The following is a 27812-nucleotide window of genomic DNA, read 5'->3' on the forward strand; positions in this document are numbered from 1 at the left end:
ATATCTGCACAAACTGATGACCAAGAACTCATGTGTATTTTAATATCTTACTGTTACTAGACAAGGGCATTTGTTTTTTTATTATTAAATAACCCACCCTTAACTGTACTTGTGGCAGTGTTTGAGTACATTCTTCACATGTAAAAACACATAAAAAAATATTGTATGTAGGAAATACTTTTGATCTATGATTTTATAGAATAATTTTATAACAAACTTCCAGATTAAGAGATTTTGCAGTAGCAATTTTTTTTTGTTAATCACAGTAATGTAAAGCCTTAGTGGCGTTTCTACGGGTTAATGACCTTTTTAATTAAAAGCAAATAAACATATATAAGCACAATGGTGAAAGTTCTTATAACTGTATGCTCATTTGACTGACAGGGAAGCATGGCTCCTCAGGGGAGGATGAAATAAGAATTGGTGTTTAACAGACTAAATGGCATTTTTTTTTTTAAATAATATTTTTAGCTTTTTATGTCCCCTTAAATATTTCCATATTGAAAACTTTTGCAGAATGAGCTTTGTTATTTGTTTTTTCACTCTTTTCATACAAGGCATATGAAATCTCCAACACATCTACAAACACCAAACTAATGTTCCTGGTTTTCTTGTGCAATCCCAGTTACTAAAAGAAGGTTACAAGCCATACACTGTGCACTTAAAACATTGCTTGTTTGCCCAGTGTAAACACCTACTAGTTCACTGGATGACCCATCAGAAAGGGCATTGCAGTACGTATTTCGGATATCCCATACCCGAACTGAATTGTCCATGGATGCAGAGGCAATCAAACTGCTATCTGGACTAAATGTGAGACTGTTGATATTGTCTGTATGTCCTCTCAGTTCCTTATAGAGAGTACCTGATGCCAAATCCCATAATTTGAGGCGCTGGTCTTCTCCAGCAGAGGCCAAATACTTACCATTTGGGGAGAAAGCAAGGGCCAAAACTGGCCCACGGTGTCCTGTAAAAAGCCTCACAGAATTACCCTGTTGGGAGCTCCACAATCTTACTGTTTTGTCTGAAGAACCTGTGGCCAAGTAATTGGAATTGGGGTGAAATTTTACACAGTCAACATCAGCAAGATGCCCAGTAAATATCCTTATTGGGAAAGTTCGGTCAAAAGACCATAGCCTGTCAGTACGATCATGAGACCCACTTGCAAAAAACAGACTACAAGGGCTGACATCCAAGTCCCAGACTGGGTAGGCATGGCCTTGATATAGGACAGTATTTGTAAAAGTTTCAAGATTCCAATAGCGTATAGATGTGTCCTCAGAGCACGACAAGAGGCCGGAACTGTCAGATAGGAAGCGGGTGCTATACACTGGCCCAGAGTGTCCCCTAAGTATCTTCAATTCTGTTCCGCCCTGGTCTTCCTCTTCAGCCTCCTCTAAAATATCACAAGCCAGCCGTATTCGAGACACATCCACTTCATGAGGCTCAGATTTCAGTTTCTTTGACCTTAGGCTACATAGTTTCACACAGGAGTTGTCAAAGCCGGCAGCCAGAAGTCTGCTGTCAGGGGATATCTCAGCAGTGTTCAGTAGCTGCTCAGTGTTGTAGAAAGCATAGAAACAGATGGTGGTGAGTGAGTGAGGACCATCTTTTACTCGTTTGATGCAGTCCTGGAGCTGCTCGAGGGCGGCTTCGTTCTGTAAAATGGGAGCAGGCACATCTGCTTGATCAAGGCTGCTGCTCTCTCCCCGTGACGATGACCCACTGCAGGCATAAAGCTGGTACTCTGTCCTTTTTAGTGGCTGTACATCTAACTGAATGTGTTGGGTGATCGCCTTATAAAAAGCAGTGTTATTGTCACTTTGAAGATAGAAGAGAAGGTAGTTATAGCTTTCCTCCTGGAGGCGGACGACAAACTTGTTATCAAGAAAAGCTCGCAATTTAAAGTTGGAGTGGATATCCTGTATGGTCATCGTTGTCTGCAGCTGCTCAACAATGTCTCTCTGCCCAGGGAGCTGCAAGAACATGCCATGGAAGCGACTATAGAAACTGTCCACAGCACTCTTTAGACTGTTCTGTACCATGTCCAAATGGAGGTAGACGAAGAGAGGATAAAGGAGGCTTGTGACTTCACGGCTGTGAGGAGAATCCACATCAGAAAGAAAATTCCGTAGCTTTGCAAACTGAACTTCATATTTCTATAAGATAGGGGGCGCCCTAAAGAGTTAGCACTCAATAGGCTATATGGTGTATATGATAGTAAATATGGTACACAAAGGAAGACAATATGTATATGATAGTAAATATGATACAAAAAAGTGGACAATATGAAAAATACTATTAGTCAATTCAACAAAATATAATAAAAAGTCTTTAAATTTGTGAAATGAGATATTGTTGAGGCAGCAATCTGTAGCGGACCCAGCCTGGATCCAAGAGGATAATCTATAAACAGGAGAAAAGACAGATGCGCCACATGGCCCAGTATTGTTTGATCCACAGAGTTAAACTATCAGATTGTATAACATTAGACTCACAATCTTGGAAGCACTCCAATTAGTGCAATGGGAACAGTCTGGGATCTATAACAGTCACCCAGCAGACCGACCTCTTGGGGTGAAGGAGGATAATCTGTAGTAAAACACAAGAGGACACAAAGGTGCCTATATGGCCTAGTACAGTCTTATACCAGGAGCAGTAGTATGTATGGTAAGATATATACTCACAAGAAGTAAAGCATCTCCATTGATGCTAGTCAGACAAGATGGGATCAATGTAGCCACCCAACAGACTGTAACAAGGCTTCCACAGGAGGCAGACAGCTAGAGCAAAGGTCCGATGAACCAATGAAGATCCAAATAAAACAGATCAGAGTCCTCCATAACGAATCAGAGTCCTCCATAGCTTGCGCTTTTAAGATGGACACTAGAACAAGATAAATGGCACCTTTACACCCCCAATGGCCAGGGCACTCACCACCTTCTATGACCCAGGCCCCACAGAGAAACCGCTTCTTCTCCTGTAAACTGCATGGTCAGGAAAAAGGAAGTCAATGAGACCACACCCGGTCACATGGAGTGCCATGCAGGACCGCCCCTGCTCCAGGAGAGAAAGGCGCCACAAATAACAGGCCGCACAGTTATCTAAAAAACTAAAGTAAAACCTAAATGTTCCACATATGCCTGAGCCTCATCTCACACATATCGCAGCATAAAACATAATAAAGCAAGTTATGTATAAATCCCCTCTGTTCAATAACCTCCTTCCTGAGATATTAATCCTTGATTCCATACAGATAAAAGAGTCACACTTGTGACCCTGTCTTCTTTACGTTATCATATGAGATAATATGAAACGATCTTATCGGAATCTCTGCCGTGGGACACACAGCCTCTCAAGTTTAACAGTCTTGTAGCATCGCACCTGACTTGGACTTGAGTGATAGAAGCAGGCAGTGAAACTAGTCAACACTGATTGCTTAGGAGCTGTTAATACGAGTCTGGATGTTTTCGCAGAAAGACTCTCCCTGCATCTCCAGACCCTAACATTAGTCAATGCTCTCACTGAGTGGCTGACAAGACTACTTAAAACTCCAGTCCCATACCGAAGAGTACTACCCTCCATAAGAGACTACTCCAAATCTTCTGAAACTTCTCTGCCATCCTCCTGTGACGAAAGGCAAAGAATGACTGGGGGATGAGGGGAGTGGGGGAGGTATTTAAGCCTTTAGCTGGGGTGTCTTTGCCTCCTCCTGGTGGCCAGGTTCTGTTTTCCCACAAGTAAGGCATGAAGCCATGGACTTTCCTCATATTAAGATGGAAACCTTATATATTATAATACACTGTATTCGAACATTAGAGTGACTTAAGATTAGGAAATGGGAATTGCAAGCCATGCTTTTACCATATATCATTTCCATATGCTATTTTAATAGATAAAGTGATGGAATTATAAATGGATAGTATAGATAAAAAGATAGCTATCAATAAAGTAGCTTATGTCACACTCCCTATTCATACCAGTGGGAACTCGTGAGTGTAATTTCAATATCCAATACAATTCCTTTTTTATTTAGAATTTTTTGTTTGTTACCTCCTCTAGGAAGAATGATGGCTAGATCTATGATTTGTATCGATATATCCACTATGTGTGTAAAGTAATGGTTATTAAAGTGATTAGCTACCGCTGAATTTTTGTAATAATTGTTTATATCTCTAACATGCTCACCAAACCTAGTTCTGACTTCACGTGAGGTCTTGCCTACATACTCTTGCATAGATTACATGTAAGCAAGTAAACCATCAATATGATATTCAGTATTGTAATAGGTAGATGAAAAGATTTCCCCAATCTTAAGTTTAGTACAGGTATTACAATTCCTTCTGCCACATTTACAAATTCCCTTTTTAAATAGCCAGTTAGAAGTATTTGAACTATTTTTGTTTTTCACCAGACTAGGAGAGAGTGATCTAGCTAAAATTTTCAGTTTCTTGGAAACAAACCTACAGTGGTTTATCAGGGGTTTAAGCACTGAATCCCCCCAATAATAAGGAAATTTATGCTTACCTGATAATTTTTTTCCCTGGGACATTTAATTCTCAAAAAGACAGAAGAGGTTTCCAGGAAGCTGAATGATACAGGGACATAGGAATACTCTTTATGTACCCATAGCTAAAATGCAACTTAGTTATTTACTGGATACATCACACCTACTTCACACATTGGATACACTTAAGTGACAGGATGATTTTTGTTGGATCACTGCAGATATAGCTACCCTATATACCAGCATACCGCAGCATTTAGATATTAACGCTGTTGACTTCTTAAAGCTATCCCAAGAGGACGGTTTATTAGACTCCGTAGGAAAACTAAGTCAGACAGCATCTATGATTTCCAATCATTGGAACTTAAGGACAGACTCATTAAGAGGGACTATGATTTTATCCAGTTGGAAGCTTGTAGAACGTCAGTTAAAACCCTGAATCCCAGATGTAATAAAACTTATAATTGCAAAAGTGATAAGTTTAGTGAAACCATTGTATTCACTACAGAATACACACAGCAATATGAGAGCATAGTTAAAATTCTTAAACAATTACATATTTCTTTTACAAGATATGACGAGTCCACGGATTTCATCCTTACATGTGGGATTTATCCTCCTGCTTACAGGAAGTGGCAAAGAGCACCACAGCAGAGCTGTATATATAGCTTCTCGCTTCCCCTCCTCCCCCAGTCATTCGACCGAAGTTAGGAAGAGAAAAGAAAAGCCAAAGGTGCAGAGGTGACTGAAGTTTAATAAAATAAGTACATACCTGTCTTAGAAATGACAGGGTGGGCCATGGACTCGTCATATCGTAAAATAAATAAATTTATCAGGTAAGCATAAATTTCCTTTTCTTTTACAAGATATGACGAGTACACGGATTTCATCCTTACTTGTGGGATACAAAACCAAAGCTACAGGACACGGATGAAAGGGAGGGACAAGACAGGAACCTAAACGGAAGGCACCACTGCTTGAAGAACCTTTCTCCCAAAAATAGCCTCAGACGAAGCAAAGGTATCAAATTTGTAAAATTTTAAATAAAAGTGTGAAGAGACGACCAAGATGCAGCCTTGCAAATCCGTTCAACAGAAGCATCATGCCCATGACGAAGCCACAGTCAGGAGGCTGCAGTCCAGCAGTCTCATATGCCAGACGGATGATACTCTTCAGCCAAAAAGAAAGAGAGGTAGCCGTAGCTTTCTGGCCCCTACGCTTTCCAGAAAAAACAACAAATAATGAAGATGATTGACGAAATTCCTTAGTCGCCTGCAAGTAAAACGTCAGGGCACTGACCACATCTAAGTTATGCAACAGACGCTCCTTCTTAGGAGGATTAGGACATAATGAAGGAACAACAAATTCCTGATTAATATTCTTATTAGAAACTACCTTAGGAAGGAAACCAGGTTTGGTACGTAAAACCACCTTATCAGAATGAAAGATAAGATAAGGTGAGTCACATTGTAACGCTGAAAGCTCAGAAACTCTACGAGCAGAAGAAAGAGCAACCAAAAATAAAAACCTTCCAAGATAACAATGTAATATCTATGGAATGCATGGGTTCCAACGGAACTCCAGGGTGGAGCAATTGGTCTAAACACAGGCTTAATTCTGGTTATAGCCTGACCAATAGACTGAATGTCTGGAACATCTGCCAAACGTTCGTGTAGTAAAATTGACAAAGCAGAGATTTGTCCCTTTAAGGAACTTGCTGATAACCCTTTCTCCAATCCTTCTTGGAGAAAAGACAGAATCCTGGGAATCCTAACTCTACTCCATGAGTAGCCGTTGGATTCGCATCAATAAAGATATTTACGCCATATCTTATAGTAGATCTTTCTAGTAACAGGTTTACATGCCTGAATCAAGGTATCAATGACCGAATCAGAGAACCCCCGCTTAAATAAAATCAAGCGTCAATCTTCAAGCAGTCAGTTGCAGAGAAACTAGATTTGGGAGTTGGAAGGGTCCCCGAATTAGAAGGTCCTGCCTCAATGGAAGCTTCCACAGCGGCAGAGAGGACATGTCCACTAGATTGGCATACCAAGTCCTGCAAGGCCACGCAGGCGCTATCAGAATTACTGAAGCCCTCTCCCGTGTGATCCGAGCAAACACCCGGGGAAGGAGAGCAAACAGTGGAAACACATAAGCTAGGTTGAACGACCAAGGCACTGCCAAGGTATCTATCAGTTCGGCCTGAGGATCCCTTGACCTGGATCCGTAACTCAGGAGCTTGGCATTCTGAGGAGACACCATCAGATCCAATTCTGGTCTGCCCCCTCTGAGAATCAGGGTGGCAAAAACCTCTGGATGGAGTTCCCACTGCCCCGGATGAAACGGCTGTCTGCTTAAAAAGTCCGCTTCCCAGTTGTCCACTCCTGCGATGCTAAGGAACTTCATGTTCCTCCCTGAAGATTGATGGAAGCCACAGTTGCGATGTCGTCCAACTGAAAACGGATGAATTTGGCCGAAGCCAACAGAGGCCAAGCCTGAATCGCATTGAATATTGCACTCTATTCCAGAATATTGATTGGAAGAGGAGACTCTGACTGAGTCCACACACCCTGAGCCTTCAGGGAATTCCAGACTGCACCCCAACCAAGTAGGGTGGCGTCAGATGTTCCTATCACCCATGAGGGTCTGCGGAAGCACGTCCCTTGGGACAGATGATCCGGCAACAAGCACCAAAGAAGAGAGTCTCTTGTCTCCTGATCTATCTGAGGAGACAAATTCGCATAAGCTCCATTCCACTGCCTGAGCATGCTCAGTTGTAGCGGTTTAAAATGAAAACGAGCAAATGGAATGATGTCCATTGCCTCCACCATCAATCCTATTATCTCCATGCACTGAGCAACTGATGGCCGAGGATTGGACTGAAGGGCTCGGCATGTATTCAGAATCTTTAACTTTCTGACCTCTGTCAAGAAAATTTTTATGGCTATGGAATTGATCAGAGTTCCCAAGAAGGGAACCCTTGTTTGTGGAATTAGTGAACTCTTTTTTAGATTCACCTTCCACCCGCGAGAACTCAGAAAGGACAGAACCATGTTTGTATGAGACTTTGTCAGATGGTAAGACGACGCCTGGATCAGAATATCGTCTAGATAAGGCGCCACTACAATACCCCGCTGTCTGAGAACTGCCAGAAGGGACCCTAGAATCTTCGTGAAGATCCTGAGCGCTGTAGCCAACCCGAAGGGAAGAGCCTCGAACTGAAAATGTTTGTCCAGGAAGGCAAACATTAGGAACTGATGATGATCCTTGTGGATAGGAATATGAAGGTATGCATCCTTCAAGTCCACGGTAGTCATATAATGACCCTCCTGGATCATTGTATTGGTAACATTGTTCGAATAGTCTCCATCTTGAAGGATGGGACTCTGAGAAACTTGTTTAGACTCTTGAGATCTAAAATGAGTCTGAACGTTCCCTCTTTTCTGGAAACCACTTATCTGGTCTACAGACAATCGTGAAAAAATAACCCCTCTGGGAGAGAATTTTAGAAAACCAGTTGATACCCCTGGGACACTATTTCCAGTGTCCAGGGGTCCTGACCATCTCTTACCCAAGCCTGGGCAAAAAGAGAAAGTTTGCCCCCTACTAGATCCGGTCCAGGATCGGGGGCCGCCCCTTCATGCTGTCTTGAGAGCAGCAGTGGGCTTCTTGAGTTGTTTACCTTTGTTCCAAGCCTGGTTGGGTCTCCAGACGGTCTTGGCTTGCGCAAATTTTCTTCCTGTTCAGCGGAAGAAGAAGCGGGGAGTACTTTGAAGTTCCGAAAGGAATGAAAATTATTTTGTGTACCCCTCAGTTTAGCTGCTTTATCCTGGGGTAGGAGATGACCCTTGCCTTCCGTAATGTCAGAAATTATTTCTTTCAAGTCAGGCCCGAATAGGGCTTTCCCTTTGAAATGAATAGCCAAAAACTTTGACTTAGATGACACATCAGCAGACCAAGACTTTACCCATAACGCTCTATGCGCCAAAATGACAAATCTGGCATTCTTAGCCACCAACTTGGCAATCTGAAAGGCGGCGTCCGCAAAAAAAGAATTAGCCAGTTTAAGAGCCTTAATTCTATCTAGAATTTCCTCTAAAGGAGTCTCAGTCTTAAGAGACTCTTCTAAGGCGTCAAATCAGAAGCCGCCACAGTGGCAACTGGTACAATGCAGGCTGTCGGTTGTAAAAGGAAACCCTGATGAATATTAAACTCAGGATCAGATAAAGAAAAATTCAAACTGAACCTGAGAAGCCATTGACAGAAAAACTCGAAGTATCTTCCTCTACAGGGAAGAATATATGGGATAGCAATCCTTAGTCAAACATACCGATTGAAATTAATTCCTCTAGAAACATTTACTTCAACATAGGAAAAATTATGATAAATGAAATGTTAGAGGAAGCGCAGGACACTGTAAGAGGGCCATAATTGTACGTGGCATGAGTCAACCACAAACAACAGACTCCTATAAAAGAAGAAGTCGCAGAAAAGCAATAGCACCATTGTTTCTCTCTCTCTCTCTCTATATATTATTATTATTATTATTTTTTTAAATCAACACACACGTCATGATCTATTTAAAATTAAAGAGTAACAGCTCTCTGTGTGAACATATCCCATCCTAAAACATAAAGGTCGGATATACAAGAAAAAGTTAAAAAACCTAAAATAAAGACTAACAGATAACTCTGTTACTGTCTTTGTAAGTGTAAAAAGCACTCATTTAGTGCATACATGACCTAGGGTAACCTAAACAAGGCAACAGTGAATTATTGTCAAATAAGCAATGAACGTGCAAAATATGGTACTGTCATTTTAAATTTTAAAACAGTAATCTTTTATTCATAGCAAGCAGTGTTTGGGCTGCAATAATAAATTATAGACAGTGGAGGGAGTGCCATCAAGTTTATTCTGATCTCTCTTTAGATACATAGAGGACCCAGAACGTCATGTAGTCCAATGGAGCAACATGACTGAACAGCCCCAAATAATAAACCGAAGCGCATGTAACGCTATCCGGTCCCTTGGGCATCTCAAAACACAAGATACGTTTTAACTTGGCCCCAAGCTCCGCCCATCATGGGCGTATAGTAACATTATTGTAAATGATAGAAAAATATGGAGGGACTGATCGCTAAAAAAATTTCAAGAACTGACGCACAAAAATCGGGCACATCCTCAAAGTAGAAAAAATGAGAAGAAAAAGCGGACAGTAATGGAGCACTCACCAAAAAAGCGGCACAGAGGGCTACACAGTGTAGGTGAATGTAATTAAAACTTAAAACTTAACATTTAATAATGTATTAAATAAAAGAAAGAAACTACCACTGTAGTAATATATAAAACTTAAATTAAAAACACACAAATGAATATAAAGCTGACATATCCACAGAATGCACAATTCAAATGATACTGGCAAAAAGGCAAATAATAAGTAGTAGAGACTTGGGCAGAAGTATACCAAAAACGGTTCACGGATTGCACAATTATCTATCTGATTTGGAGGTCAATCCTCCTTTTGCAAAGTACTCTATCTAGTGCAATACTGGACCAGTATAAGTTCGTCCAAGTCAGAATGCAATAATCTGATAATTAAATAAACAATGTCTATAACATAATTCCAACTAGTGGATAGTGCAGCTGCTAATTGACATCCTCAAAGTAGCCTGCCCGATCCTAAATATCCCCCAAACCAATGCTTACTAAATAACATAATATAAGCATAACACAGCTCCCGGCATGAGTCTCTTTATTACTGGAGCAGAGAAAAGGCGCGCTCTTCTAAGGACCGCCCTCCCGGTCGGCATCTTTTACATAATAAAAAGACCGTAGGGAGCTTACAAAAATGCCCAAAACAAGTTCCACTTAGCTAGACATCTCCCGGTCGGTACATCTGACTTTAAGACCCGCCGGGAAATGTGACAACCCCCATTTAAAGGATGGCTGCTTGTATGCATGAAAGTGCGGTTAACCACCCGTCCCAAAGTGCTGTATGAAAACACATATAAAAAACCCTTCAGTGTCTGTGCTGGCTGTCGCTTAAAGTCTCCTATGTTGTAGAGACAATTGAAGCAAGTAAAAATAAAGTGCCCAGTTCTTACTAAGGGCTTACTTATTTAATCTGAACCCAGCAAGTGTCCAACTTCCTCTGAGAACTTTTAACCCCAGAAATAAAAGTCAGCACTTACCTCAAGCTGCCCGACAGCAAAGGCAGTCCACCCAGCTTGCAAGGTAATAATTTTCACCTCACATTGGCCTGTGGAAATAAAAGTACTGAGTTTTACTATTCTTTCCTCAGACTTTACAAGCAGGGCAGCATCAGTATGGGAGGCGCAGTGAGAATAAAATCCCACAAGTTCCCATGGCTGTAAAGCCACCAAATGCTTCTCTTTTGTTATGGAAGAGATTGATTTGGTCTAGGCTAACCCCAGAACAAAGTAGCACACTGCGGCACCACTTCTTTTAAAATAATAAACTCTTGATTGAAGAATCTAAACTAACACCTCAACTTTACCTCTTCCTGATACTAACACAGGCAAAGAGAATGACTGGGGGGGAGGGGAAGGGAGGAGCTAAATATACAGCTCTGCTGTGGTGCTCTTTGCCACTTCCTGTAAGCAGGAGGATAAATCCCACAAGTAAGGATGAAATCCGTGGACTCGTCATATCTTGTAAAAGAAATATGTAATTGTTTAAGAATTTTAACTATGCTCTCATATTGCTGTGTGTATTCTGTAGTGAATACAATGGTTTCACTAAACTTATCACTTTTGCAATTATAAGTTTTATTACATCTGGGATTCAGGGTTTTAACTGACTTTCTACAAGCTTCCAACTGGATAAAATCATAGTCCCTCTTAATGAGTCTGTCCTTAAGTTCCAATGATTGGAAATCATAGATGCTATCTGACTTAGTTTTCCTACGGAGTCTAATAAACCGTCCTCTTGGGATAGCTTTAAGAAGTCAACAGCGTTAATATCTAAATGCTGCGGTATGCTGGTATATAGGGAAGCTATATCTGCAGTGATCCAACAAAAATCATCCTGTCACTTCAGTGTATCCAATGTGTGAAGTAGGTGTGATGTATCCAGTAAATAACTAAGCTGCATTTTAGCTATGGGTACATAAAGAGTATTCCTATGTCCCTGTATCATTCAGCTTCCTGGAAACCTCTTCCGTTTTTTTGAGAATTAAATGTCCCAGGGAAAAAGGGCCTGACAGTGGTCTGAGCTCCTAAACTTTAATCCATGAGCAAGTAGCTGTAACACCTCTATTCTCAACCTTCTCTAGGGTGGTCAAGAACAGAACTGAATAAAGATGGGAAAGATTTAAGCTCTTGATGGGTTCTTGGCCTCCTAGTGGCGGGAATAATATCCCACATTTTATGGAGCCCAATGGACTATTATCATTTTACAGAAAAAATAAAAGCAATATGGACGTTCCTAAAAAGGAAAAAAAAAAAAAAAAAGATTCATATGTGCCAAGTAATGTCACTCGTGAGGAGATCAGAAGAGCAAAAAAAACATAATTTATGTAAGAATTTACCGGAGAAATTCATCTTTCATATTGGCAAGAGTCCATGAGCTAGCGACGTATGGGATATATATTCCTACCAGGAGGGGCAAAGTTTCCCAAACCTCAAAATGCCTATAAATACACCCCTCACCACACCCACAATTCAGTTTAACGAATAGCCAAGAAGTGGGGTGATAAGAAAGGAGCGAAAGCATCAACAAGGAATTGGAATAATTGTGCTTTATACAAAAAAATCATAACCACCATAAAAAGGGTGGGCCTCATGGACTCTTGCCAATATGAAAGAAATGAATTTATCAGGTAAATTCTTACATAAAACATAATTTATGTAAGAACTTACCTGATAAATTCATTTCTTTCATATTAGCAAGAGTCCATGAGCTAGTGACGTATGGGATATACATTCCTACCAGGAGGGGCAAAGTTTCCCAAACCTCAAAATGCCTATAAATACACCCCTCACCACACCCACAAATCAGTTTAACGCATAGCCAAGAAGTGGGGTGATGAGAAAAAAGTGCGAAAGCATAAAAAATAAGGAATTGGAATAATTGTGCTTTATACAAAAAAAATCATAACCACCACAAAAAGGGTGGGCCTCATGGACTCTTGCGAATATGAAAGAAATGAATTTATTAGGTAAGTTCTTACATAAATTATGTTTTCTTTCATGTAATTAGCAAGAGTCCATGAGCTAGTGACGTATGGGATAATGACTACCCAAGATGTGGATCTTCCACGCAAGAGTCACTAGAGAGGGAGGGATAAAATAAAGACAGCCAATTCCGCTGAAAATAATCCACACCCAAAACAAAGTTTAAATCTTATAATGAAAAAAAACTGAAATTATAAGCAGAAGAATCAAACTGAAACAGCTGCCTGAAGTACTTTTCTACCAAAAACTGCTTCAGAAGAAGAAAACACATCAAAATGGTAGAATTTAGTAAAAGTATGCAAAGAAGACCAAGTTGCTGCTTTGCAAATCTGATCAACCGAAGCTTCATTCCTAAACGCCCAGGAAGTAGAAACTGACCTAGTAGAATGAGCTGTAATCCTTTGAGGCGGAGTTTTACCCGACTCAACATAAGCATGATGAATTAAAGATTTCAACCAAGATGCGAAAGAAATGGCAGAAGCCTTCTGACCTTTCCTAGAACCGGAAAAGATAACAAATAGACTAGAAGTCTTTCGGAAATTCTTAGTAGCTTCAACATAATATTTCAAAGCTCTAACTACATCCAAAGAATGCAATGATTTCTCCTTAGAATTCTTAGGATTAGGACATAATGAAGGAACCACAATTTCTCTACTAATGTTGTTAGAATTCACAACCTTAGGTAAAAATTTAAAAGAAGTTCACAACAACGCCTTATCCTGATGAAAAATCACAAAAGGAGACTCACAAGAAAGAGCAGATAATTCAGAAACTCTTCTGGCAGAAGATATGGCCAAAAGGAACAAAACTTTCCAAGAAAGTAATTTACTGTCCAAAGAATGCATAGGTTCAAACGGAGGAGCTTGAAGAGCCCCCCAGAACCAAATTCAAACTCCAAGGAGGAGAAATTGACTTAATGACAGGTTTTATACGAACCAAAGCTTGTACAAAACAATGAATATCAGGAAGATTAGCAATCTTTCTGTGAAAAAGAACAGAAAGAGCAGAGATTTGTCCTTTCAAGGAACTTGCAGACAAACCTTTATCCAAACCATCCTGAAGAAACTGTAAAATTCTCGGAATTCTAAAAGAATGCCAGGAAAAATGATGAGAAAGACACCAAGAAATATAAGTCTTCCAGACTCTATAATATATCTCCCTAGATACGGATTTACGAGCCTGTAACATAGTATTAATCACAGAGTCAGAGAAACCTCTTTGACTAAGAATCAAGCGTTCAATCTCCATACCTTTAAATTTAAGGATTTGAGATCCTGATGGAAAAAAGGACCTTGAGACAGAAGGTCTGGTCTTAACGGAAGAGTCCACGGTTGGCAAGAGGCCATCCGGACAAGATCCGCATACCAAAACCTGTGAGGCCATGCTGGAGCCACCAGCAGAACAAACGAGCATTCCTTCCGAATATTGGAGATTACTCTTGGAAGAAGAACTAGAGGTGGAAAGATATAGGCAGGATGATACTTCCAAGGAAGTGACAACGCATCCAATGCTTCCGCTTGAGGATCCCTGGATCTGGACAGATACCTGGGAAGTTTCTTGTTTAGATGAGAAGCCATCAGATCTATTTCTGGAAGACCCCACATTTGAACAATCTGAAGAAAAACCTCTGGGTGAAGAGACCATTCGCCCGGATGTAACGTTTGGCGACTGAGATAATCCGCTTCCCAATTGTCTATACCTGGGATATGAACCGCAGAAACTAGACAGGAGCTGGATTCCGCCCATACCAGAATTCGAGATACTTCTTTCATGGCCAGAGGACTGCGAGTCCCTCCTTGATGATTGATGTATGCCACAGTTGTGACATTGTCTGTCTGAAAACAAATGAACGATTCTCTCTTTAGAAGAGGCCAAGACTGAAGAGCTCTGAAAATTGCACGGAGTTCCAAAATATTGATCGGTAATCTCACCTCCTGAGATTCCCAAACCCCTTGTGCTGTCAGAGACCCCCAAACAGCTCCCCAACCTGTCAGACTTGCATCTGTTGAAATTACAGTCCAGGTCGGAAGAACAAAAGAAGCCCCCTGAACTAAACGATGGTGATCTGTCCACCACGTCAGAGGGTGTCGTACAATCGGTTTTAAAGATATTAATTGAGATATCTTTGTGTAATCCCTGCACCACTGGTTCAGCATACAGAGCTGAAGAGGTCGCATGTGAAAACGAGCAAAGGGGATCGCATCCGATGCAGCAGTCATAAGACCTAGAATTTCCATGCATAAGGCTACCGAAGGGAATGATTGTGATTGAAGGATTCGACAAGCTGAGATCAATTTTAGACTTCTCTTGTCTGTCAGAGACAGAGTCATGGACACTGAATCTATCTGGAAACCTAAAAAGGTAACCCTTGTTTGAGGAATCAATGAACTTTTCGGTAAATTGATCTTCCAACCATGATCTTGAAGAAACAACACAAGTCGATTCGTATGAGATTCTGCTAAATGTGAAGACTGAGCAAGTACCAAGATATCGTCCAAATAAGGAAATACCACAATACCCTGTTCTCTGATTACAGACAGAAGGGCACCGAGAACTGAGATGTAAAAATCCTTGGAGCTGTTGCTAGGCCAAACGGCAGAGCCACAAACTGGTAATGCTTGTCTAGGAAAGAGAATCTCAGAAACTGAAAGTGATCTGGATGAATCGGAATATGCAGATATGCATCCTGTAAATCTATTGTGGACATATAATGCCCTTGCTGAACAAAAGGCAGAATAGTCCTTATAGTTACCATTTTGAATGTTGGTATCCTTACATAACGATTCAATATTTTTTTAGATCCAGAACTGGTCTGAAGGAATTCTCCTTCTTTGGTACAATGAAGAGATTTGAATAAAAACCCAGCCCCTGTTCCAGAACTGGAACTGGCATAATTACTCCAGCCAACTCTAGATCTGAAACACATTTCAGAAATGCTTGAGACTTTGCTGGATTTACTGGGACACGGGAAAGAAAAAATCTCTTTGCAGGAGGCCTTATCTTGAAGCCAATTCTGTACCCTTCTGAAACAATGTTTTGAATCCAAAGATTGTGAATTGAATTGATCCAAATTTGTTTGAAAAAACGTAATCTGCCCCCTACCAGCTGAGCTGGAATGAGGGCCGCACCTTCATGTGGACTTGAGAGCTGGTTTTGGTTTTCTAAAAGGTTTGGACTTATTCCAGACTGGAGATGGTTTCCAAACTGATACCGCTCCTGAGGGCGAAGGATCAGACTTTTGTTCCTTATTGTGACAAAAGGAACGAAAACGATTATTAGACCTAAATTTACCTTTAGATTTTTTATCCTGTGGTAAAAAAGTTCCTTTCCCTCCAGTAACAGTTGAGATAATAGAATCCAACTGAGAACCAAATAATTTATTACCCTGGAAAGAAAGGGAAAGCAAAGTTGACTTAGAAGACATATCAGCATTCCAAGTTTTAAGCCATAAAGCTCTTCTAGCTAAAATAGCTAGAGACATATACCTGACATCAACTCTAATGATATCAAAGATGGCATCACAAATAAAGTTATTAGCATGTTGAAGAAGATTAACAATGCTATGAGAGTTATGATCTGTTACTTGTTGCGCTAAAGCTTCTAACTAAAAAGTTGAAGCTGCAGCAACAACCGCTAAAGATATAGCAGGCCTAAGAAGATTACCTGAACATAAGTAAGCTTTTCTTAGAAAGGATTCAATCTTCCTATCTAAAGGATCCTTAAAGGAAGTACTATCTGCCGTAGGAATAGTAGTACGTTTAGCAAGAGTAGAGACAGCCCCATCAACCTTAGGGATTTTGTCCCAAAATTCTAATCTGTCTGATGGCACAGGATATAATTGCTTAAAACGTTTAGAAGGAGTAAATGAATTACCCAAATTATTCCATTCCCTGGAGATTACTTCAGAAATAGCATCAGGGACAGGAAAAACTTCTGGAATAACTACAGGAGATTTAAAAACCTTATTTAAACGTTTAGATTTAGTATCAAGAGGACCAGAATCCTCTATTTCTAAAGCAATTAAAACAGAATTTATGTTTACCTGATAAATTTCTTTCTCCAACGGTGTGTCCGGTCCACGGCGTCATCCTTACTTGTGGGATATTCTCTTCCCCAACAGGAAATGGCAAAGAGCCCAGCAAAGCTGGTCACATGATCCCTCCTAGGCTCCGCCTACCCCAGTCATTCGACCGACGTTAAGGAGGAATATTTGCATAGGAGAAACCATATGGTACCGTGGTGACTGTAGTTAAAGAAAATAAATTATCAGACCTGATTAAAAAACCAGGGCGGGCCGTGGACCGGACACACCGTTGGAGAAAGAAATTTATCAGGTAAACATAAATTCTGTTTTCTCCAACATAGGTGTGTCCGGTCCACGGCGTCATCCTTACTTGTGGGAACCAATACCAAAGCTTTAGGACACGGATGAAGGGAGGGAGCAAATCAGGTCACCTAAATGGAAGGCACCACGGCTTGCAAAACCTTTCTCCCAAAAATAGCCTCAGAAGAAGCAAAAGTATCAAACTTGTAAAATTTGGTAAAAGTGTGCAGTGAAGACCAAGTCGCTGCCCTACATATCTGATCAACAGAAGCCTCGTTCTTGAAGGCCCATGTGGAAGCCACAGCCCTAGTGGAATGAGCTGTGATTCTTTCGGGAGGCTGCCGTCCGGCAGTCTCGTAAGCCAATCTGATGATGCTTTTAATCCAAAAAGAGAGAGAGGTAGAAGTTGCTTTTTGACCTCTCCTTTTACCTGAATAAACAACAAACAAGGAAGATGTTTGTCTAAAATCCTTTGTAGCATCTAAATAGAATTTTAGAGCGCGAACAACATCCAAATTGTGCAACAAACGTTCCTTCTTTGAAACTGGTTTCGGACACAGAGAAGGTACGATAATCTCCTGGTTAATGTTTTTGTTAGAAACAACTTTTGGAAGAAAACCAGGTTTAGTACGTAAAACCACCTTATCTGCATGGAACACCAGATAAGGAGGAGAACACTGCAGAGCAGATAATTCTGAAACTCTTCTAGCAGAAGAAATTGCAACTAAAAACAAAACTTTCCAAGATAATAACTTAATATCAACGGAATGTAAGGGTTCAAACGGAACCCCCTGAAGAACTGAAAGAACTAAATTGAGACTCCAAGGAGGAGTCAAAGGTTTGTAAACAGGCTTGATTCTAACCAGAGCCTGAACAAAGGCTTGAACATCTGGCACAGCTGCCAGCTTTTTGTGAAGTAACACCGACAAGGCAGAAATCTGTCCCTTCAGGGAACTTGCAGATAATCCTTTTTCCAATCCTTCTTGAAGGAAGGATAGAATCCTAGGAATCTTAACCTTGTCCCAAGGGAATCCTTTAGATTCACACCAACAGATATATTTTTTCCAAATTTTGTGGTAAATCTTTCTAGTTACAGGCTTTCTGGCCTGAACAAGAGTATCGATAACAGAATCTGAGAATCCTCGCTTCGATAAAATCAAGCGTTCAATCTCCAAGCAGTCAGCTGGAGTGAAACCAGATTCGGATGTTCGAACGGACCCTGAACAAGAAGGTCTCGTCTCAAAGGTAGCTTCCAAGGTGGAGCCGATGACATATTCACCAGATCTGCATACCAAGTCCTGCGTGGCCACGCAGGAGCTATCAAGATCACCGACGCCCTCTCCTGATTGATCCTGGCTACCAGCCTGGGGATGAGAGGAAATGGCGGGAACACATAAGCTAGTTTGAAGGTCCAAGGTGCTACTAGTGCATCCACTAGAGCCGCCTTGGGATCCCTGGATCTGGCCCCGTAGCAAGGAACTTTGAAGTTCTGACGAGAGGCCATCAGATCCATGTCTGGAATGCCCCACAGGTGAGTGACTTGGGCAAAGATTTCCGGATGGAGTTCCCACTCCCCCGGATGCAATGTCTGACGACTCAGAAAATCCGCTTCCCAATTTTCCACTCCTGGGATGTGGATAGCAGACAGGTGGCAGGAGTGAGACTCCGCCCATAGAATGATTTTGGTCACTTCTTCCATCGCTAGGGAACTCCTTGTTCCCCCCTGATGGTTGATGTACGCAACAGTTGTCATGTTGTCTGATTGAAACCGTATGAACTTGGTCCTCGCTAGCTGAGGCCAAGCCTTGAGAGCATTGAATATCGCTCTCAGTTCCAGAATATTTATCGGTAGAAGAGATTCTTCCCGAGACCAAAGACCCTGAGCTTTCAGGGATCCCCAGACCGCGCCCCAGCCCATCAGACTGGCGTCGGTCGTGACAATGACCCACTCTGGTCTGCGGAATGTCATCCCTTGTGACAGGTTGTCCAGGGACAGCCACCAACGGAGTGAGTCTCTGGTCCTCTGATTTACATGTATCTTCGGAGACAGGTCTGTATAGTCCCCATTCCACTGACTGAGCATGCACAGTTGTAATGGTCTTAGATGAATGCGCGCAAAAGGAACTATGTCCATTGCCGCTACCATCAACCCGATCACTTCCATGCACTGAGCTATGGAAGGAAGAGGAACGGAATGAAGTATCCGACAAGAGTCTAGAAGTTTTGTTTTTCTGACCTCTGACAGAAAAATCCTCATTTCTAAGGAGTCTATAATTGTTCCCAAGAAGGGAACCCTTGTTGACGGGGATAGAGAACTCTTTTCCACGTTCACTTTCCATCCGTGAGATCTGAGAAAGGCCAGGACGATGTCCGTGTGAGCCTTTGCTTGAGGAAGGGACGACGCTTGAATCAGTTAAACACTAAAAAACTCTAAGCCATCTCCGTGGAGATGTTGCCTGTACAACGGCAAAGAGAATGACTGGGGTAGGCGGAGCCTAGGAGGGATCATGTGACCAGCTTTGCTGGGCTCTTTGCCATTTCCTGTTGGGGAAGAGAATATCCCACAAGTAAGGATGACGCCGTGGACCGGACACACCTATGTTGGAGAAAACCTCTTTAAGTAAAGAACGAATAAATTCCATTTTGAATAAATATGAAGATTTATCAGCATCAACCTCTGAGACAGAATCCTCTGAACCAGAGGAACCACTATCAGAATCAGAATGATGATGTTCATTTAAAAATTCATCTGAAAAATGAGAAGTTTTAAAAGACCTTTTACGTTTACTAGAAGGGGGAATAACAGACATAGCCTTCTTAATAGATTTAGAAACAAAATCTCTTATATTAACAGGAACACTCTGAGTATTAGATGTTGATGGAACCACAACAGGTAATGTAACATTACTAAAGGAAATATTATCTGCATTAACAAGTTTGTCATGACATTCATTACAAACAGCTGGAGGAACAGATACCATAAGTTTACAACAGATACACTTAACTTTGGTAGATCCAGCACCAGGCAGCGTTTTTCCAGAAGTATCTTCTAACTCAGTGTCAATCTGGGACATCTTGCAATATGTAATAGAAAAAACAACATATAAAGCAAAATTGATCAAATTCCTTAAATGACAGTTTCAGGAATGGGGAAAAAATGCCAGTGAACAAGCTTCTAGCAACCAGAAGCAATAAATAATGAGACTTAAATAATGTGGAGACAAAAGTGACGCCCATATTTTTTAGCGCCAAAAAAGGCGCCCACATTATTTGGCGCCTAAATGCTGCCACATCCGGAACGCCGACACTTTTGGCGCAAAAAAACGTAAAAAATGACGCAACTTCCGGCGACACGTATGACGCCGGAAACAGAAAAAACTTTTTGCGCCAAAAACGTCCGCGCTAAGAATGACGCAATAAAATGAAGCATTTTCAGCCCCCGCGAGCCTAACAGCCCACAGGAAAAAAGTCAAATTTTTAAGGTAAGAAAAAAAAAATGCATTATCCCAAATATGAAACTGACTGTCTGAAATAAGGAACGTTGAACATCCTGAGTTAAGGCAAATAAATGTTTGAATACATATATTTAGAACTTTATACAAAAGTGTCCAACCATAGCTTGTCACAGAAAATAAGACTTACTTACCCCAGGACACTCATCTACATGTAGTAGAAAGCCAAACCAGTACTGAAACGAGAATCAGTAGAGGTAATGGTATATAAGAGTATATCGTCGATCTGAAAAGGGAGGTAAGAGATGAATCTCTACGACCGATAACAGAGAACCTATGAAATAGACCCCGTAGAAGGAGATCATTGAATTCAAATAGGCAATACTCTCCTCACATCCCTCTGACATTCACTGCACGCTGAGAGGAAAACCGGGCTCCAACCTGCTGCGGAGCGCATATCAACGTAGAATCTAGCACAAACTTACTTCACCACCTCCATAGGAGGCAAAGTTTGTAAAACTGATTTGTGGGTGTTGTGAGGGGTGTATTTATAGGCATTTTGAGGTTTGGGAAACTTTGCCCCTCCTGGTAGGAATGTATATCCCATACGTCACTAGCTCATGGACTCTTGCTAATTACATGAAAGAAATTATGTTTTCTTTTATGTAATTGGCAAGAGTCCATGAGCTAGTGACGTATGGGATAGCAAATACCCAATATGTGGAACTCCACGCAAGAATCACTAGAGAGGGAGGGATAAAAATAAAGACAGCCAATTCCGCTGAAAAAATAATCCACAACCCAAATCAAAAGTTTTAATCATATAATGAAAAAAACTGAAAATATAAGCAGAAGAATCAAAAACTGAAAAAGCTGTCTGAAGTATTTTTCTACCAAAAACTGCTTCTGAAGAAGAGAAAACATCAAAATGGTAGAATTTAGGAAAAAGTAAGCAAAGAAAGCAAGTTGCTGCTTTGCAAATCTGATCAACAGAAGCTTCATTCTTAAAAACCCAGGAAGTGGAAACTGACCTAGTAGAATGAGCCGTAATCCTCTGAGGCGGGGAATTACCCGACTCCAAATAAGCATGAAGAATCAAAAGCTTTAACCAAGATGCCAAAGAAACGGCAGAATCCTTCTGACCTTTCCTAGAACTGGAAAAGATAACAAATAGACTAGAAGTCTTCCTGAAAACTTTAGTAGCTTCAACATAATATTTTGAAGCTCTTACCACATCCAAAGAATGTAAGGATCTCTCCAGAGAATTCTTAGGATTAGGACACAAAGAAGGGACAACAATTTCTCTACTAATGTTGTTAAAGTTCACAACTTTAGGTAAAAATTTAAACGAAGTCCGCAAAAACCGCCGTATCCTGATGAAAAATCAGAAAAGGAGACTCACAAGAAAGAGCAGATAAAACAGAAATTCTTCAAGAAGAAGAGATGGCCAAAAGGAACAACACTTTCCAAGAAAATAATTTAATGTCCAGAAAATGCATAGGCTCAAACGGAGGAGCCTGTAAAGCCTTCAAAACCAAATTAAGACTCCAAGGAGGAGAAAATTGATTTAAGGACAGGCTTGATACGAACCAAAGCCTGTACAAAACAATAAATATCAGGAAGTTTAGCAATTTTTCTGTGGAACAGAACAGAAAGAGCAGAGATTTGTCCTTTCAAAGACCTTGCATACAAACCCTTATCTAAACCATCCTGAAGAAACTGAAAAATTCTAGGAATTCTAAAAGAATGCCAAGAGAATTTATGATAAGAACACCATGAAATGTAAGTCTTCCAAACTCGATAATAAATCTTTCTAGACACAGATTTACGAGCCTGCAACATAGTTTTAATCACTGAGTCAGAGAAACTTCTATGACTAAGCATTCAATCTCCATACCATCAAATTTAATGATTTGAGATCCTGATGGAAAAACAAACCTTGAGATAGAAGATCTGGCCTTAATGGAAATGGCCAAGGTTGGCAACTGAACATCCGAACAAGATCCACATACCAAAACCTGAGCGGCCATGCTGGAGCCACCAGCAGCACAAACAATTGCTCTATGATGATTTTGAAAATCACTCTTAAAAGAAGAAGAAGAGGCGGAAAAATATAGGCAGGTTGATAACTCCAAGGAAGTGTCAATGCATCCACTGCTTCCGCCTGAGGATCCCTGGACCTAGATAGGTACCTGGGAAGTTTCTTGTTTAGATGAGATGCCATCAGATCTATTTCTGGAAGCCCGCACATCTGAACAACTTGAAAAAAAGACATCTGGGTGAAGAGACCATTCTCCCATATGTAAAGCTTTATGACAAAGATAATCTGCTTCCCAATTGTCTATACCTGGGAATGGACCGCAGAAATTAGACAGGAGCTGGATTTTGCCCAAGCAAGTATCCAAAATACTTCTTTCATAGCCTGAGGACTGAGAGTCCCACCCTAATGATTGACATACGCCACAGTTGTGACATTGTTTGTCTGAAAACCAATAAACGTCTCTCTCTTCAAATAGAAGCCAAAACTGAAGAACTCTGAAAATCGCACGGAGTTCCAAAATATTGATAGATAATCTCGCCTCTTGAGATTTCCAAACCCCTTGTGCTGTCAGAGATTCCCAGACAGCTTCCCAACCTAAAAGACTCGCATCTGTTGTGATCACGGTCCAGGTTGGATGAACCAAAGAGACCCGTGGAACAATACGATGGTGATCTAACCACCAAGTCTGAGATAAGTCGTTCTTTTCAACAAAGAACGAACGCACTCTATTTAAAAGTAAAAAAGTAGATTTGTTAGTGTCAATATCTGATGAAGGATATTCTGAATGAGATAAATCATCATCAGAGAAGGATAATTCAGTATGTTATCGGTCATTTGAAAATTCATCAACTAAATGAGAAGTTTAAAAAAGACCTTTACATTTTATTAGAAGGCGGGATGGCAGACAAAGCCTTTAGAATAGAATCAGAAAAATATTCTTATAAATTCCTAGGTATATCTTGTACATTAGATGTTAAAAGAATAGCAATAGATAATGCATTAATACTGATGGACTCTGCATGTAAAAGTTTATCATGATAACTTATTACAAACCATAGCTAAAGATAAAAATTCATAACATTAAAATAAATGAACTTAGCTTTGGTAGGACTGCTATCAGTCATCAGGAATCCAACAGTGTTTTCTGATACAGGAACAGTTTTTGAGATATCTTGCAAATGTAAGAGAAAAAAACAACATATAAAGCAAAATATCAATTTCCTTAAATGACAGTTTCAGGAATGGGAAAAAATGCAAACAAAATAAGCCTCTGAAAACCAGAAGCAGAATGAAATAAAGACTGAAATAATGTCAGAAATCTGGCGCCAAGTATGACGCCCACAACTGACAAAATATTTTTTGGCGCCAAGAAAGTCTGCAACAAACACAAGCATCATAGATGACGCAACTATGTGAAAATTCTTGGCGCCAACTAAGATGCCAGAAATGACGAAAATACGTCAACAAACGTAATTCTCGCGCCAAAAAAGTCTCGTGCTAAGAATGACGCACCCGCGAGCCTAACAGCCCGCAATTTAGAAAGAAAGTCAATTTGAAAATTCCAGGTAAGAAATTATTATTTATTTATTTATTTTTTTAAAATATGCATTTCCCAAAATGAAACTGACAATCTGCGAAAAGGAAATATACCGATAAACCTGAATCATGGCAAATATAAGTACAAACATTATATTTAGAACTTTACATATAAAGTGCCAAACCATAGCTGAGAGTGTCTTAAATAAAGGAAAACCTACTTACCAAAAGACACTCATCTACATAAAGTAGATAGCCAAACCAGTACTGAAACGAGAATCAGCAGAGGTAATGGTATATAAGAGTATATCGTTGATCTGAAAAGGGAGGTAGGAGATGAATCTCTACGACCGATAACAGAGAACCTATGAAATAGATCCCCGTTAGGATGACCATTGCATTCAATATGTAATACTCCCTTCACTGCACTCTGAGAGGAACCGGGCATCAGCATGCTAAGAAGCGCATATCAACGTAGAAATCTAGCACAAACTTACTTCACCATCTCCATAGGAGGCAAAGTTTGTAAAACTGAATTGTGGGTGTGGTGGGGGGTGTATTTATAGGCATTTTGAGGTTTGGGAAACTTTGCCCCTCCTGGTAGGAATGTATATCCCATACGTCACTAGCTCATGGACTCTTGCCAATTACATGAAAGAAAGGTACCTTTATAGAAAGATCTTTTTCAATTTTAAGAAGTCAACACAAATCAACTTGAGTCCAAGCTCCAAAACAATGGTGGTGGGACCTAGAAAATGAACCCATTTTCTGTATGGCAAGTATCCCAACCTACAAATCATCTACGGAGGCCTGTCTCTCAGATAAAACTATATCCTTCGGCACCAACTCTGAAAGGGAATAAGAATGTAACCTGAAAGCTTAGACACTAATCCTTGAATCTGTATAGCTAATTGATGGTTCCCAGGCTGCAAATAATTGCTGAAAACTTTTGAGATCAAATGAGTGGCTACTCACACAAGTCCCTCACATAAGGGCACATCCACAGCATATGGAAATATGTTCCTCTTGCAACACGAACTATAAAGCAATCTAGTCTCTGTAAAGTGCCTTGAGAGGAAAAAAGAGTTTTGGGACAGTTGAGCAAAAGGATGTAGATTGTTATTAACAATGTTTTAAGATCATGAGATCTTGTGGTCAAGGAAAAGAATCATAAGTAATTTGGGGTCTTTACAAAATCAGTTCTAATATTGCACAAACCCCTCAGCTTGGTGCTGCAATACTTAAGAAAGTTCCTTTCCGAAAACTGTTTTGAGAACATGTGCCAAAATTTACAATAATCTATAAAAAAAAAAAATCCAGTACCCATTGTATCTTTAAAAAATAAAACAACAACACCAACTTACTTTTATAGGAATATTAAGCTTTGTTTTAAATAAAACATATATCATTTTTTTAATTCCAGTACTACATCACTATTTACAGTCCAAAAGTGACCCCTGAAGTCCAATCAATTGATTAATTTATGCATATAATCAAATGCCCAGAGCGATACAGAGCACATGCGCAGTAGCGTTTCCACAATTTTTGCATGCTTACTTTGTTCAATGAAGATGACCAAGCCAGCACTAACTTTCTCATTTGCACACATGCAATGTTACTTATGAGATGAATTGTGTAGGTATGATCCTTTGCACACTCTGAAGATGGGGCAATGAAGTAATTCTTTGTGTGTAATAAACTAACTGCGAACGTGCAAGGCCTTCTCAGATGCCATATTCCTACCCAGGTAAACCCCCGATAATGATATATATTTGGAAAATACAAACTTGAAAGGCAAATTAAAAGAAAATTAAAAAAGAGAATATTTAAAAGTAAATTATAAAGAACATAAATTATGCTTACCTGATAATTTAATTTCCTTCTGTATGAGGAGAGTCCACGGCATCATTCCTTACTGTTGGGAATACTAAACCTGGCCACCAAAAGGAGGCAAAGACACCCCAGCCAAAGGCTTAAATACTCCCCCTACTTCCCTCATATCCCAGTCATTCTGCCAAGGGAACAAGGAACAGTAGGAGAAATATCAGGGTATAAATGGTGTTGAATGATAACGGGAGGGATAAAGAGAGGCGGACCCTAATCTGAGGACACCACAGCCTGTAAAACTTTTCTCCCAAAAGCTGCTTCGGCCGAAGCAAAAACGTCAAACTTGTAGAATTTTGAAAAAGTATGTAAGGAGGACCAGGGAGCCGCCTTACAAATCTGAGTCATAGAGGCCTCGTTCTTAAAGGCCCAAGAGGAAGCCACCGCTCTAGTGTAATGAGCTAAGTGTATCACACTCCTCAACCAAAAAGATAAGGAAGTCAAAGAAGCCTCCAGACCCTTACGCTTCCCAGAGTAAATAACAAGGAAGAAGTTTGCCTAAAATCCTTAGTAGTATTATCCTTCGCGGCCAAAATGCTGCAATCAGTATTACTGATGCCTGCTCCTGCCTGATGCGGGCCACCACACGAGGAAGAAGTGTTAATGGCAGGAAAATGTAAATTAGATTGAACCTCCAAGGCACTGCTAATGCATCTATTAGCTCCGCCTGAGGATCCCTGAACTATATCTTGGTAGCTTGGAATTGAGCCAGGACGCCATGAATTCTATCTCCGGCGTTCCACCTCGGGATGGAGAGACCACTCCCCCAGATGAAAGGATTGTCTGCGGAGGAAATCCGCTTCCCAGTTGTCAACACCCGGAATATAAATCACTGACAGCGAGCAGTTGTGGGCTTCTGCCCACTCCAAAATCCGAGATACTTCCCTCAGTGCTAGGGAGATACTCGTTCCCCCCTGATGGTTGATGTAAGCCACCGAGTTTGTTGCCCGATTGGAATCTGATAAACTGGGACAAACCCAGAGGAGGCCAAGCCTTCAGAGCATTGAAGATTGCTCGAAGTTCCAGAATGTTGATTGGGAGAAGGGATTCCTCTCAAGTCCACAGGTCCTGTGCCTTCCTGGCACCCCAAACAACTCCCCATCCTGAGACTTGCATCTATAGTCACAATGTCCCAGGATGGTCTCAAGAAGGATGTCCCTTGGGACAGGTGATCTGGAAAGAGCCACCAGGAGAGCGATTCTCTCGACCGGTTGTCCAAAGAAATCTGTTAAGACAGATCCGAATGATCGCCATTCCACTGTCTCAGCATGCACAGCTGAAGTGGTCTGAGATGGAATCTGGCAAAAGGAATGATGTCCATGCTGGACACCATGAGACCAATCACCTCCATACGCCGAGCCGCATAGGGCCTAAAGGAGGTCTGGAGGGCAAGACAAGCAGAAGTTAACTTGTGACGTCTCTGGTCTGGAAGGAATATCCTCATGTTTATGGAGTCTATTATAGTACCCAGGAATTCCACTCTAGTACTGGGAATCAGAGAACTCTTTTCTAAGTTTATCTTCCAACCATGAGATCGAAGAAGAAATGGAAGAGATTTCAAATGGTCTTCTGCCAGATGACAAGATGGTGCTTGAACCAGAATATCGTCCAAGTATAGAGCTACTGCTATGCCTCTGGTTCTGGCAACTGCTAGCAGAGCCCCTAGAACCTTCGTAAAAACTCTTGGAGCAGTAGCTAGACCAAACGGAAGTACAATAAACTGGGAGTGCTGGTCCAGGAACGCAAACCTTAGGAACTTCAAGTGTTCCTTGTGGATTGGAACATGAAGGTAAGCATCCTTCAGATCTATAGTGGTCATGAGCTGTCCTTCCTGAACTAAGGGAAGGATGGACCTTATCGTCTCCATCTTGAA

General features: G+C 40.8%; 2 protein-coding genes across 2 annotated transcripts in view; both read right to left on the minus strand.

Annotated features, from left to right (window-relative positions):
* BCL2L14 (BCL2 like 14) overlaps positions 1-27812 on the minus strand; it is a 352635-nt gene that overhangs the window by 88527 nt on the left and 236296 nt on the right. The gene's annotated exons all lie outside the window — the stretch shown is intronic.
* LOC128662498 (TAF5-like RNA polymerase II p300/CBP-associated factor-associated factor 65 kDa subunit 5L) lies at positions 594-27383 on the minus strand. The gene is made up of 2 exons (XM_053716278.1): positions 27285-27383; positions 594-2159 (listed from the first exon to the last, which is right to left on the minus strand). Exons 1-2 carry the CDS (start codon positions 27381-27383, stop codon positions 594-596), a joined length of 1665 nt encoding a protein of 554 aa, XP_053572253.1.

This window comes from Bombina bombina, chromosome 6 (genome assembly GCF_027579735.1).
Source record: "Bombina bombina isolate aBomBom1 chromosome 6, aBomBom1.pri, whole genome shotgun sequence".
NCBI classification, from domain to species: domain Eukaryota; kingdom Metazoa; phylum Chordata; class Amphibia; order Anura; family Bombinatoridae; genus Bombina; species Bombina bombina.